General features: G+C 38.6%; 1 protein-coding gene across 4 annotated transcripts in view; it reads left to right on the forward strand.

The window, feature by feature from the left end:
- The window catches only part of mast4 (microtubule associated serine/threonine kinase family member 4), a 109006-nt gene that overhangs the window by 43704 nt on the left and 51568 nt on the right, over positions 1–13734 (forward strand). For all 4 annotated transcript variants that reach the window (XM_073478400.1, XM_073478402.1, XM_073478401.1 and 1 more), the window contains exon 4: positions 9434–9465. In XM_073478400.1, coding sequence (XP_073334501.1) covers positions 9434–9465 — 32 coding nt within the window. The remainder of the gene's footprint in view (positions 1–9433; positions 9466–13734) is intronic.

Here is a 13734-nt window from a genome sequence, read left to right on the forward strand (position 1 = left end):
ATTCATGTGGAGTTGTGAGAGCCTGGCTGATAAAACGTGATGGTAAAGCACAAGACAAGCCATCCACTTGCACGTTTTTGAGCACTTTTTTGAAGCCTGACCCATTAATTCTTACGGGTATCTAACAGCAGGTAAAAAATTGTATTCCCATTGAGTTCTTGTTTTTTGTGCTAATTTGACGAGAGAAGCAATCACTACTGAAGCACCAAAGAAAAGCTCTCATCTGGGAGGGACAAGTGAATAGGCCAGCCTTTCTTTAGTTAAAGGACGTCAGCAGCCTCCCTGCTGAAGTGTCCTTGTGCAACACAGTGAGTTTCTATCAGCTCCAGTGGGTCTTCATTGATGCAGTGAAAGAGGTCAGATTCGAAGATTAAGTTCACCTTGAGGAAGAATAATCACAAAAGATAACCTCCGTCATCACTGGGAAATCAAATTGGATAGATTATAATAACAGATGCTTACAGTTCACTGTTGAGTTGATGTTCGAGTTTCAACGCATTTGTAAAAGAGCAGATGCAAAATTTCAGCATGATTTGCAAGTAATTTAAACAAATAGATGACTGATTTTTACTGCAACAGAAGAGATTCCAGTATAATTAAAAATATTTACATAAAATAAAATGTTGGGTAAACAAAACTGTTGGTAATAGTGTGTAAAATTGTGTCCAATAGCATCCTCTGGTGTGGATCCCAGGAGCTGCTTCATGTTTGCTCCTCCAGCAGATTAAATGTGAATTAAAGACTATTTATTGATCTGGATTGCTGAGGGTGGAATAAACCACTTACATTAAAATAACAGTATCTGTGTGCACATCCTCTTCTCAATCTGTCATTTTTTACCTTCAGCAACAACATTATATTTTCGCCCATGTCCTTTTGCTGGTTAGTTTGTTTGTCAGCAGGATTACACAAAAACTACTGAACAGATTTTCATGAAAGTTGGATGGAGGATGTGTGTCCGCCCAGAACAGAACCCATTAACTTTTGGTGCGGATCCAGTTAAAATTAAAGATCCAGGAGTTTTTTCTCACTTTCTTTAGCATTGTAAGATATGGCATTTTTCTGACATATTCATTCATTTCTGAGGGAAAGATGCATGGATCTTGATGAAAGAACTCTGCCATATTTAGGTTCCCCTGAAAACTTGATGCAGATCCAAGTTAATTTGGTTACCTCATTGAGAAGTTGGGGCTGTGCAGCCTGTCGCCTGCAGCTCTTCATCAAACAGCTCCTTCTTGTTCCTCCAAGGAAACTGGGGAAAACTACCCCCAGACATACTTCAAACTGATCCGCTGTCAGCAAATGCTGAACATGACCGTTGTTTTGCTATGTAGACGGATTTTTGATGAACGATAGGAATAAGTGCTAAACTCACTGAACAATGCATCTCCTGTGACTAGCCTGCTTCAAAATAAATGTCAACTGACATTTCGCCAGTTAAATGCTTTTAATGTCAAGCAGCAGCAGTAGAAAGTTAAGTTTGCATGAGCAGTAAATTAGCACAGCGCTCTACAGCATCTGTTCATACAAGCTTATTAGTCATGGGAAAACTTTGACATTGCGGCAGCCCTAAATGGTAACAAGTGATATCATGATTGGGTATGAAAGAGGTATCCTTGAAAGGCTCAGTCTTTCAAAAACAAGGATGGGGCGAGGTTCACCACTTTGTGAAGCACTTCTTGGACTCAGGAACACTTCATACAACGGTCGATGTTAAACATTTCGTTAGCAAATGATTGAATTCTGTTTTTATTTACATTTTACACAGCGTCCCACCTTCTTTGGTTAGTGCAAGTTCATTTTTAAAATCTTGTCTTTCATTTTGTGTTACAGAAATATTTTATTGCTGTTGTATCAGTTGTTAGAGATTACACAGTTTTACCTTCCACTAGATTTTACATCTCTCTGATGCTCCGTGAGGATACACTACCTTCTGTTCAAGCTGTAGTGACGTCTTCAGTAGTTTGGAGTCCTCTGTCATCTCCAGCTGTTCGTCCCTTCTGTTGTCTGAGTTTGTGCATCACTTCTGTCATTTGCATTTGCTCCTGTTAAACATGAGCAGACACCAGTCCACATTTAACAGCGAGTGAAGACATAAGTACATTGCGAGTGACAGTTGCTAATGTGGCATTTTTACAAACATAATGTCATTAGTTCCAGTGGCAATTATCAAACAACTGTGCAAAATCAACAGTGATGTATCACCAAATAGTAATATTTGTTGTTCAAATCCAACAATATGAGACACATTTAGGCAAAAACAGAATCTCATATGATTAGGCTTATAAACTTTCACCAGCTAAAGCAACTTTAACAAAACATCTAACCTGCAAGCGTCAGGCTACAGCTATAAATACCTTCTTAATCTCTATTTATTTTGACTCTAGGTTCCATTATCGTGGCATTAAAAGATGCTCCTCATTAAAAAACGAGAGATCATCAAATTACGAGACTGTTTTTTTTTTACTGTCGGTCTTGAAATTAATTGTTTCCCTCGTACAACATTGGACGAGGCACAGGATTAAGTATTTATGACACTTAACATCCTGCTACAAGGAGAAATGTGAGGATGCCAACAGATTTAATCAGCCAAGCTTTCTAACAGTGTCTGTGCGCTTTGCTGTTGAATCTCCCCCTGCTGGTAGAGAAATCAATATCTTTCACATTGAGTTGGGCATAATGGTGGAAGATATTACTTCAGACAGTGGGTTTAAGTTTACTGATGTAGCTGTCATGGTTAATTCACATCAGCTGCTTACACATAGTTTCTATATGATCCAAATTTAGGTCATTGACTCTTTATAAATGTCCAGACTGTTTGCTACTTAAAGATCCTTCAGTCAGTTTTGTATTTGTCTACTTTCTGTACTACACATGTGTTGGGAGCAGATAGCCAGCTTCATTGATCTATTTGACCTCTCCTAATCTCCACATACACTTGATGTCTGACTTTGAAGCAACATTCAGGTTAGATGAAAGCAAAGATTTTATTCTGAGTTAAGTCTTTAATTAGGACCCTTTTGTTATTCCCATGGCCGTTCTAAAAAACAGTAGATTCCTTTATTTATCTAAAGCATAAATGTACAAGAAGTCTTATTTCTTAAACCTAACGTCAAGCAGGTCGGTCTCTAGTTGATGATGCATTGCTTTGCATTTGATCTGTTCAGGTTTTGTAGTTTACTACAGCCTCATGTGATCTTACACATAATATGAACAAGATCAACAACAATATATATTATAGTTTCAGCAGATATCCAAATGTAGCTATCAAGTCAGATGGGACCTGAAAAAAAATGGATCGTGCATTTCTTTTCAAGACTACATGTAGCCGAAGGCAGCAGTTTGCTCAGTGCTGGATTAGGGTTGCCAATACTAAATCAGAGAACCCTTAATTACAAGATAGTTAAGTAGATCTGGTCAGCGATCCTCAGTGAACTCTGTGGCACACTTGATAATTACAGACAAACTGGACTAGAATCCAGATGCAACAGGAAAGGTTGGGCGGGGATTTACTCTGATGTCATTTAAGGTGCTGATCTGACGACATTATGACTTCATATGAGAATTGGGATTTTCCTGCCACTCAGCAGCGTACTGCAGTCAAACCAAGTACACTTTTGATCTTGAGATGTAGGAAAATCCAAGATAAATCAAGGGGAATTATTAATGAACCATTACACATAGGCCTTTTTACCAGAGCAGTCCCACAGCTTTGATGTGGTGTCTTGGAGATGAAATGTTGTTGCTAGAAGTCATTAATTGACATTTACCCCGAGGAACAATAAGCTATCTCAGGTCATCTCTCGAACACTGAGAAGATTACTGGATAAACTAATGATTAAATCTACAAGGTTTACTTTTATCACCTGTTTGGCTTCCTGACAGACAACTTTCACAGATGAAAGGTTTTCATGCAATTACTCTCAGTTTGTGTTACCTGTTTGACAGGATTTAACCTCCTTAAGGATCATAACATTTAATGGAAACACTTGTATTTATGTTAAGCCTCATGCTGACTTTGAAAAACACACGTCAAGGCTTTTCATTTGTACACAGAACTCGAGCCTCAAATGTTTGCTTGATCAGTGCAAGGTTTTTATTTTGTTTTAAATTGTTTAGTCAGGATTCTTTCAGAATATGCTGAACCAACAATAAGCCAAGTAAATCATTTAGTTGAAAAGAAAAATGCATCACCTAAAGCTTTAGTAAGCGATGTTTCTCATACATTTGTCCTCAAATTATATGTTTTGTACTACAGAGCATGTATAACTTTCCAAAGAGATTCAAATGACAGTAAAGTGATAAATTCACAGATCAAAATTATAAGTTAAAGTACAAAAGGTATGACATAAAGGTACTACACATATAGGTCCAATAAGAGCGTTTCAGTGAATTGATTTCTCCGGTCTGGCTTTGATGCTTTTGATTTTTAAGCAGTGTGAGTCTGAAACACTGACCGTGACATTGGCACAAAGCTCAGGCTCCACTCTGACTCTGAGTACATTAATAAAAGTGTCTGTAAGGGATAATAAAAGAAAGAGGTGAGGACCACTGGCTGTTAAAGGGAGAAAAGAAAAATGTTTCCATGGTGTCTGCTAATGCTACTGAGGTTAACCCCGAAAGGAAATATCACACCATTAAAATCCTCCATGTTCTTTAACCCCACAGTGCAGCACATTTGTCTCCCCCTTCTGGCAGCTCTTGCAAGCCAGTCATTGCTCGTTGACGTAAAATGCATCACTACAGATTTTACAGATAAAACTGAAATACAGAGAGATCTATCTGGCAGTGACAGGCTTAGTTAACATTGTGTGAACTCATTTGTAGCAGAGTCCCACGCTGCAGGTTAAAGTTAGAATCCTTTAGGTTTCAGAACTGGTTGATTTGGCGACACCTGTGGCCAATGGTGGTAACAGCAAGAATTATTTATTACTACAAGTCCCACAACTTTGTCAGAAATGCAACAGGAGAGCAAATGGTTTCTCATCTGTTTCCAGTGCAGCTGAACTAATTTTTTAATTAAGACGTCAGACAATAGTTGTCATTTTTCCATCATGCTATTAGCCCACAACACGATCTTACACGCGATGCCGTGTAAGATCGTAAGACGATGCCGACTACAGAGCCCCTGCACCATTGTAACATTGTGATTTAAAAGGCGCCCCACCAGAGAGCGCAGAAAGTAGTCCCCTGAAGTTTGTTGCTACTCAATGCACAAATGCTATATCTTCACGTTTCGTTAATTATTTTCTTATTAAACCTGCACAGTTAGGCGAATACAAGATGCTTGCTGAGGAGGACTTGGACATGTGCAGCCTTTCACCTGCAGAAAATTTTCTTGTCTTGTTTTGAAGAAGCATTTTTTATGTAGCATTGCTGTCAGTGCTGACCTTGGATTTATGTTAATTATTTATAATTAATTTAATTTATTTAAGAGAGACGGTGTACAGCTCAAACATAAAGGTCAAGATTCGATGCACCGTACCAGATTATAGCTTCGAGCTAATTCGCATTTGTAGTCCCTTGGTAGCTCAGAGCAGAGACGCAGCACATTCACAAACTGTGCAGAGTAAAACCAGCATACGAGACAAGACAAGACAAGCAGTGCAACCTGACACACAAAAGCACATCACAAATGTATGCTTGTGTAAGCAAGTGAGATGAAACATGAAAATCAGTGAGTGCACAGCTGAGCAGAATTTTGCTCGATTGCATGCATGTGTTGTGTTCTGTTAATTGCCTTGTGCGTGCCGGCCATTTTAATCCCATGCGGGAGTGGCGGACCCTACAATGTAAAGTATTTTTAAAATGTAAATACATTGAGTGGCTGTTGCTGAGAAAATGATGATCATAAATATTCTCAAAAATGGAATGCAACTTTAGTATAGTAGTGGGCTTTAATTTTGCTAACTAGAGTTATCATTCTTTGTGCTTTTTTGGCATTTTTTATTACCTTCTATAAGCTCAGCGTGTTACTCCTGCAAAGCAACACCACAAATAATGGTCTGTTTCAAAAGATCACGCAAAAGTATGAGTGCATTCATTTGGTTCTTTCCAATGTCTATTCCATCCTGCTCCTGCTTTACTTATACTAGAAAGACAAAACCAGACTCTAGTAAGAGGGAGTTTTAGTGTTTGTGTGCGTTTTTGATGTGTCTCACCACTCTATTTCATTAAAACCATATCACACAGTGCACTTTGAATGTGCTCGCTGTCAGTAATGGACCATTTTCTCAACAAAAGCTTTGCTTATTCAGAAAGCTGTAAGTATCAAGCATCAAAAGCATGAATAAGCAACGCAAGACATTTATTTCACTTTATGTAAATATTGTAGTGAGCCGTGAATTGTATTTCACATGAATACATGTTTCTCAGTAAATTGGTTTGTTATCGTCATGTTTTTGCTCTCAAATTGTCTTTGGACTTCACACTGTTATTTGGTGTGTAGTGATTGGTGGATATCCAATCGTTGTAAGTCATTCCCTGCTGGTAATTAGTGTTGTGTGAGCTGTGGCCATGTCTCCCAAGGAAACTCTCTGCCCTTGGTCTTGTGTAGGCAGCAGGGGAAGTCAGACATTAAGCCCTAATTGATAGCAAAGGGAGAGTGGGGCTTTGCGCTTTTTCTGCTGACTGGAGCAGCCAATACACATCAACCTAATGTCCTACACTGTTTGAGACAAAAGACCTCACCCTTATCAGGTAGTTATGAGACAATGAAATGTCTAATGATCAAATCAGTGGGATTTGTAGTCCCAAAACAAAATGGATCCAAAGCCAGGTTATTTATCAGTGCTCTTTTACAGTGAGAGGACAGATTCAGTGGGGAGAGATCTGGAATTATCTGAGCTGGAGAGCTTTGTCTTTGTTTCACACCGCTGAGATAAAAGAGCACAGGGAAATGTTGTGAAAGTGATAAAACAACCCGCTTCTTAACAAGAAACTACTGTGATTAACAAACAGTTGTGTTGAGTCTAAAGGGGATACAGCGATCTGTACACGGTGTGCTCGTCTGTCACTGTAGCTGAGGTTGATTGCTTGGCTTTCCATGTGGCACATCCACGATGCAGCAGCAGCAGCATCGTTTCTGCTCTGATGTATTTCACTTATTCGTCCTAACGGCTGTCAGAGAAATATGGTCTTTGGAATCTTAAATTGTCAGGGTTCATTTTAATTTCCGTGAAGGAGCTGAACAGCATCTTTTGAGGTGTTCAGTTGAGTCCGTACAGCCTCGCAAACACAAATGCTAGGTTCAGTCTCTAGTCTGAAAAAAACTAACTAGTAAATTTACCCAGTGACAGGGGCACAAGTTGAATGGTGTGTTTTTTTTCCTTAAATTGATTTACTCCTAAGTGCGACTCCTTCTTCTCCATAGATTCATTCAATCATAGATTCATACATCTAGGAATTTCTAAAATTGTGTCCAGTCAACCAAACTCATGAGAATGCCAGGTTTAAAGGTCCTATTTGTAAGAAAAGTTGATTGTTGAGACTCAAAAATCAACTTTTCTTACAAATAGGCCCTTTTAAGCAACATCACAGGCAACAAGTTGAGTTTATTTAAGATGTTTAATTTCTCATCCAAGAGGCCTCTTCAGTTTTACCCACCAGATTTAACAGGCATATCTACGTCACGTTATGGCTGCGACACAGTCGTTGGAGCTAATCGCAGCCGTTCTAGACAATGCTTATGTTTCCACTGAGCGCGTGGACCACGGGACAAAACAGCATTGCACATGTGATTTTACAGAGTCGTGCCCACTGGAATCAAGGTGTAACTGACTGGTGGGGAGTCGCAAGCTTTTAACCCTCATATGATAATTAAAACCCTTCCAGAGTCGTCGTGAGTTCTGAGTTTCAGAATCTGTCTGACTGACTGACTGATGTTTAACTAGCACCATGTTGGCGCATGCTGTGTTCATTAGTTTGTTTATGTCAACAGCCTTACTTTCATCTTTTAGAGGCACAAGTTGCTAGTTGAGTCAAGATTTCAATTTTAAATAGAAAATCGATCGAAATGTGTTTATTGTATTCACGTACATCTCAGGTAGAGAATGGAAATGAACAGAGACATTTAGTCAGAGTCAGTTAATGACTCCATGGACTTTGCAATATTGCAAATGTTTGCCAGCAGTTTTTATCCCTTAAGTAAGAAGCCTGTGAGGAAGCATAATCCTCAAGCAATCAATGAGGGCATTGTCGGTGCTATTAAAGCCTGACCTCGTGTAACTCTGCCTTCTGTGGTAAGCTTCAGCATCATATATACCGTCCAGTCTTTATGTAATTGAATAAAATAAGATAAACATACATAAGAGCAGAACAGAATGCAAAAGTATCATGAGAACTTAAATCTCATTTAGACAAGGTAGGAAATTAACTTTACATTTACAGTTATTATCACAAAATCAAGAATTAACCCCCCCACGCTCCAATTTATTGTATTTTTGAGCATTTTGTGCCTATTTGCTATAAAATTTACAGTATATCAATTACAGGAAATGTGTTTGGGAGAGCATCATCCTTTCATGGCCTTCCTGTTCACTTGGCACAGCAGTTATGTGATTTTTAAGTGAACATTTTTAAATCCAGATGCTTTCTTTAAACTTCTTACCAGTTCTCTTGGGATGTTTGAGTTACAGTTTCACACCTGCTCTGTGATCTCTTTCCATATGGTGGCTATTTGTGAGGCTGTAAAGCCACTGCTGCAGCAGCAGAACAGTCTGCTGTCAATGTGGTTTTCAGACCAAATCGAAAATGCCAGTCCTCTGATTCATTTGAGCGTGGGTAGTGTTTTCGGGGATGCCGGAAAAGACTGCAAAGGCATAAATCCGAATCAGCAATCAGACTGTGTGGCCAACAGCATTATTAATAATCCTATTATATTATTATTAAGTTGCAACCGCAATGCACAACACAGCTTCACAATTTTGTTAATATATCAACAATACCACAAGTGGTAACTGTTTGAATATTTAGCTGCTCAGGCAGCAGGATCTAGGAGGAGTATCAGAACCACCAATTAGCCTGAAATAACATAACATATATCCAAAATTCCTCCTCCAGTCTAATGAGGAAACTTTTTCATTTTTAAGAAAGTGTAATAGCCCCATTAGTTGCAAACATCAGAAATGCAAAATAAACTTTACTTTTTAAACATTTTAACTGCAATAGATGCGCTTACACAAATGGGCCATGTAATGAAGCTCCCACACCACCGCACAATTGCCTAGATGCCTGATTTGGTCTGAATAAAATTAACGCATTTGCTTCTTGTTTTAAAAAGAAAACAGAAATACGTGGGTATAATAAAGATTTTGTTCAATGAATCAATGAAAGCGTTGCATAAATGACCAAGTAATCTTTTCAATGTTATAACTTGTGTTTATATGAAAGTTTTAATTTCCTGTACTTACACCTCTTCTCTTTTCATTTGCAGAAAGAGCTGAGTCTTCCCAGAAGAGGCAGTTTGTAAGTACTCCGATATCTGCTACATAAAAGCATCTGCTGTAAACTGGTGGTTTGATAGTTGTTTAACAGGAAACCATGTAATAAACCTCCAGCTGTCACGCTACCTATTACATTGTTAGTGTAGATACTCAAATAAACATTGTATAAAAGTTGATGTTTGAAGTAACAAGTTCAAGCTTTTTTTAAAATTTCATCTGAACTGCATGACAAAACTAATGTGACGGCTGCATGATCCAATTGAAATCAGTATGTTAATATTTTTTACAATCATATAAAATCGGGAAAGAAAAAATGCTATCGGAACATCTTTTTGTTAATTTGTTAATCAGTGCTATTCTTGTAATGGTCCAAGTTGTCATTAGAAAGAGAGGATCTGTACAGTGATGGTCAGATTTCTGTACAGCAGGTTATTAAAGATGATGCTCAGCCATTGATGGCCACAGCTTTTAAGCCAGATGAAGACATAATAGACTGCCTGGACATTGATTTTGGTTTAGTTTGATGGTGCAGGAAAAACATTTACCCTTGACACCTTGCTGCTCTCGGTGGCACCTTACCAGAGGGGGCACCTACTGTAATAGAGGTCAGCCATTACTAACAGGCTGCAGTGAGAGATCACCAACCCGCACCAGTTTATATTTAGAGAGCTGGAGACGCCAGGGACCTTGGTAACCATAGTAATGGTGTTTGAATATGACAAAGTTGATAAAACTGCTTCAAATTCATCAAAACTGCCGTTTGTTTGAAAAGCTGATAGAATTAAATTGGTTAGGACGGATTTGTCGTCTTAGAAATGAGAAAAGTGACCATAATTAACATGTTGGTATGTCTCATATTTTATAAGATTAGTATTATAGCTGTAATCTCTGGCTGCTTTGTCACTCATGCTTGATTTCAGTGTGTTAGACAGGATAAAATGTTGATGTGACAGATGTAAGAGCCGAGAAGGGAATAAGATGAAGCCTGTTACATGTGAGCTGACACTGTTAATGATGCCTAATCTGGGATTGCAGGACTCTAAATCTATGTATCTTTAACTCACCAATAAAAAAAAAAGGCATGAAAAAGGAATTTAACTCTTTAAATGTTGGGAGCACTGAAATCTCACAGAGGTTTTCCTGTGACAGAGAGCCATCTACTGAACATTCGATGCCATTAACAGTCTGGTTGGCATCAACATGCCAGTTAATTACCAAGGTCAGCCCTTTCCCCAAACTCTTTAACTCTTGGCGGGGCATTTACTACTGTAATTCCCTTTCCACCCCCACAACAGTGATGGATTGTATGTTTTTAGATGCTGTCATATGTAGAGTTGATTTCAACATGAGCGATTACTGGAACCTATTTATAGGTTGACCTTAATAACTGGAAGTCTTGTGCTGGGTCCAATTAAATATCTGAAAATCAATCATTTGTAAGTGTTGGCACCTTTAAGGAACACACTATTGGATGAACAAACATTATGTTGGATGCTGTTCAGCACAAAAACAGCCTGTTGTTGTTCTGAAGGACCAAAGCTGTCGTGCTGCCCAGCTCCATCAGCTGCTTTTTCATGCAACAGGATATCAAGGAGGAATTGTTGGCTGTGGATTCTGTTACATGGTCTTTTTGTAGTGATATTGAATTCAACAGATGCTGTCAACAACCATAGTTCATGAACTTGATCACCAGCAGATGAGGTTGTTTTCAGAGGTTAGTCTTTTCATGAGATTTTTTGAGCAGAAGTTTTGTAGTTGCAGCCCTCCTGGAGGGTTTTTTATACACAGTTTTTTAATTTTTTTTCAGTGGTTCTGGCAGCATATGTTTTTGCTGAGGTGATCAGCCACTGAATGATTTCTAGTTCTGCCATTAATTTAATGGTTGGAAATCTAAACCCAAACATCTGTGTGTTGCTTCGGTGGTGAAACGGTTCATCAGCAGAATATCTCTCTTCCTTTAAAAACTGCTTGAATATCTACCTCTCCTGAGAGTACTTGCACACCTAACATGCTCTCTCTCTGATTTAAAAAAGCTTACTTTCCCCCTGCAATGACCTCCTCAATCTAAGGCTTGAATAGTACCTCATTTGTACATAGCCTCCAACAAAAACTGAATGAATAAATATAAATGTTAATTTGTAAAGGTAATACAGAGTAGAATGAAAGTATAAATTGTGGGAGAATATTCTAATTTTCAGTTTAGCAACTGCCTATTGAATATTGGGAATTTCTTTTTTATAAAAAACTGGGGCAAGTAATGTTTTGTGCAGTGAAATCAAAGGCTCAAAAGAAGCAAAAGGCTCAACAGTGTTGAACTCAGCTAGCTGGCACATATTCATGTTTTGCAATGGCTCATTCAGCAGGCTTTTGTACAGTCCTTGTAATTTTCTATAAATAGTTGCATTAAGTTATGGATTTCAATTTTAAAGCTGTACTAATGAATATTTAAAATTAACAATAGAAATAAATCACAATGCTCATTTATTCCCTTAGAGACTCTGCAGTTCCCTTCACTTCCTAGAGGTTGTTAGTGACTAACAACTACTACTACTACTAACTGTAGACAGACGTGGGGAGTAACTGAGTACAAACACTACCTTACTGTACTTAAGACGTGAGAAGACAGAAAAAGACAGAGAGGGACACTGGAATGGGGAGAAAAGTTGTGTTAGTGTCTCGTATCTGCAGAGACCCTGCAGTTCTCTGCCTGGATTTTCTTATTTTCTCACTTTGTTGCTGCTCGGGGCACTTTACCAACCCAAAATGTGGCTATTTGACGTCCTGGGAATGAGACTTAACACTCAGCTATCTTCATGGTGCGTTTAGGAGCAGCTGAGACAAATTCTACTGATTCTACCTTTTAAGTTTAATCGTCTTTGAATTATATTAATATGACGTGAGCTTCAGTTAGCTTTGCACAGAAATGTCCGGTAGAAATGTCTTTTTTGCTTTGATACTCTGAGTACAGAACCTGTACTTTATTACTTTTACTTGAGTAAAGAAGTTGAATCAGTATTTCTACTTTTACCAGAGTCTTTCTTCTTACACAAGTATCTTTACTTTTGGCACCCTTCGCTGTAGAAACATTTAAGCACTAGATGTTTTCCTTCAAATAAATGCTAACATTTCTCCTTATCTGCTGAATGGATTAAAAGGCAACTATTTGCAAGCAAGTTCTCCATGTCATAAGTCAGTGACATTATTTCCCATCACTATCTACTTAAATACTTTGCAACTACTTTAATTATGAGTCTAATGAGAGACGAGGAGAAGAGGGGAGACATTAGCCACTGTCTATTTCATTCTTAACTCCAAAGTCTCAAAAGCCAAATTGAAGAGTGAGTGTACCGACACGTTGACGCACACATTTCATGCAGCTGATTATACTTTTACATCCAAATGTAAACTGTCTGCATTAAACTCCACCAGAGATCTAAGGAGAAATGTGCGAACTCTGCTGAGATGACGAGGCTTCAGCTAAACACAAACATATTTTGCTATTATTCTAAACGTTTTAGAGATACAGTATATCCAGACATATATATCTGCTGCAGTTTTGCACATCAAAGAAGAGTGGATTATTGGCCTTGACGGAGCTCTCCAAGTGCCCTTCTAGTTATAATATACTGTGTGTCTCTTTTTATATCCTCTTCACTGCATATTCCAAGACACATTTTATGGCAGAGGGCATTGCCCCAGCACCCTGAAAAGACTGGAGTTATGTCTCATTGACTTTCAGAAAGAGGGAAAAATCTTCTTCAAGCCACCGGGTCCAGCACCATTTACTGACAGGAAGTCATGGGTCAGAGGTTTCTGCCAAACTGGCTCCAAATACTGTCTGCTTGGATAGCTGGCTTTTCTTTTGTCCTCCAACTTTCAAATATAACAGTCAAAGCTGGAAGATTTATCAGATTAAAAAATGAAAGATAAAAATGCCTGAAAGCACATCAGGCTGTGTATAGTTTCCTGCAAGTTTGTAGCCGACTCTGACCTGCTCTACTCGAGATACAACTCTTCTTCTTCTTCTGCTCCAGTTCCTATCTGCCTCATCTTCTAGTTCTGAGGTTAATGCAGTGTTTGGTGTCGTCTGCAGTGGCTGTTTCTCCTCAAACATGCTCATCGTAATAAAGAATTCATTGGTACACTGGATTGAGTGAGGGAGGCAGCAGCTGAGTGTTGTCTGTCTGAGCTGCTGTCCTTGCCTCTCCCATCAGTCCAGCTTTAACAAACATACAGCTGTTAGCTGACTCATTGTAGACACATTTCTTGTTGTTTTATTTTTTAACAGTGC

Source organism: Pagrus major, chromosome 12, assembly GCF_040436345.1.
Source record: "Pagrus major chromosome 12, Pma_NU_1.0".
NCBI lineage: Eukaryota > Metazoa > Chordata > Actinopteri > Spariformes > Sparidae > Pagrus > Pagrus major.